At 45.9% G+C, this 1,816-nt stretch overlaps 1 protein-coding gene across 1 annotated transcript; it reads right to left on the bottom strand.

Annotated features, from left to right (window-relative positions):
- Positions 1-1,062: 1,062 nt before the first annotated feature.
- Positions 1,063-1,488, bottom strand: PPTG_10562 (hypothetical protein; the record flags this gene model as incomplete). The annotated part of the gene is made up of 2 exons (XM_008905936.1): positions 1,063-1,066; positions 1,187-1,488. 2 exons carry the CDS (start codon positions 1,486-1,488, stop codon positions 1,063-1,065), a joined length of 306 nt encoding a protein of 101 aa, XP_008904184.1.
- Between the last annotated feature and the right edge of the window lie 328 nt (positions 1,489-1,816).

Genomic DNA, 1,816 nt, shown 5'->3' with positions numbered 1-1,816 from the left:
GAAACTTACAGCCCAAGAACAGGGATCAAAGTTATTAAGAACACTAATAACTTTTATTCTTCAAAAACAGAAGTGTTTTATTTGTTTTTATTGCGACCAAGCCGCTATCTATGTTTAACTATCTAGCATAGTTAAACCTAATCAAATGTATATCGTGTGGCCCTCAGACTATGTACTGAGGCCATTGTTAACTCTACAAGTCATGTACTGAGAGCCTGTTAACTCTTCGAGTACGCCGTACCCATGTGTGCGCCGCACCCGTGTAACCCGTTACATTCCCAGTGTAACTTTTTTATACAGATGGTTGAAGTACAGTTCCGCATCGATTAATGGCCCCTACGGAAGCCCTATGATAGATTTGATGGGACAAGTGATAGCGTTCACTGATCTGGGGATGTAGACGGGATCGCTAGACGAGACGCAACGTTTTGCTGCTCATCTTTAAGTATTCCAACGCGCAACAACAGCCACTGCCACGCTCGCATCGATGTGCCGGGTTTCACTGTTAAGAGAGTGTGCTTTGTAATAGATGTGGTTTAAGTCATACAAATCTGAAGTGGATCAATGCAGCTGTTTTACGTACACATACCACGTAAAAATACAATATTATTTTCAAACCTTTTAACACGAGTCAGCTTGTTCTCTACTTCTGTGATGGGCAAATTCCGCTGAATAATCCAGCGCATCCATTGGTAGATATTGAGGGTGATCACAAACCCGAACATGTCGATGGTTGGGGTGGTGGTAGCGGCTTGGAGTTCAGCTCGCTCGTGTAGCCAGCATGCATGTGACCTAGGAGATTGCTGTAGCCACTGCCGCTGGATTGTTTACGCTTACACCCACACTTTTGCACTGGAAGAGCCCTTCACTGAGATCGGAGTAGAAGAAGGAGCACAGCTGACGCGACGTCATCGTAGGTGTTGGGGTGAGGAGGGTAGTTTTGGTTTGGAGTTCGAATTTGTAAGTGAGTTAGGAGTCGATCGTCCGTGCAACCGCGTTGGTGATGAATGGTGGCGGAGTAAGCTTCAAATGGTTGGTAGGAGGACAAACAATAAAATAGTATTATCTGTTATTTTGCATTGTATTGAAAACAGCAACAGGCAATAATAAATTATTAAATAAATATAATATCAATGCTATTGATATTATATTATTATCTCCATGCCCTGCGCTACTCTGCATGAACCTCATCAAAGCACCCCCGTTCAGGTCGGAGTTGATCAACTGCGAAATACCCAGCGTTGAGGCAAATTCCTCCTTGGTCGTCAAGTTCTTCATCATGTTCTTCATTTCCCGCGTAGTCAGAGATCGTTCTTCGTCTTCAGAGTCGGCTTCGATAGCTGCGTGGTGGACCCTCAGAAGTCGCTGGCTTGGGTTGGCGGGCGAGGCAACCCTCGAGTCCTGGTTCAAGTCGGCGGTCATCGAAGAAACATCGCTGGCAAGGAAGAACGACGCAGTGGCCACCACCAAAAACTGAGTGAAACGCATGAGATTCTCTCGTGTAGGTTTGGTTCTTGAGCGTTGGGGAGGAGATTGCAAACTGAGGTCCAAGAAACTGCGCTGCAAAGGCCAATGGTGAATAGCACGCTGTTGTTGTGTCTTCGCTCGCAGTACCTTATGTTCGGCAAAACTAGGGCCGTGGACAATACACGGATGTGAGCTGTTGTGAGTCGTATGACCGAAAGCTTCACACTCAAGGAGGAAAAATGAAAAGTGAGATTAAATTTGTTAGTGCCGCTGCTCCCTGAGGTTTGTCAATCGTTTAAGCGCGCTGTATCAGCTTCTCAAGCTGCGTCTCGTCGCTTCTTCCTTCACT

Source organism: Phytophthora parasitica, assembly GCF_000247585.1.
Source record: "Phytophthora parasitica INRA-310 unplaced genomic scaffold supercont2.22, whole genome shotgun sequence".
Lineage (NCBI taxonomy): Eukaryota > Oomycota > Peronosporomycetes > Peronosporales > Peronosporaceae > Phytophthora > Phytophthora nicotianae.
This window is presented reverse-complemented; position numbering and strand designations above follow the sequence as displayed.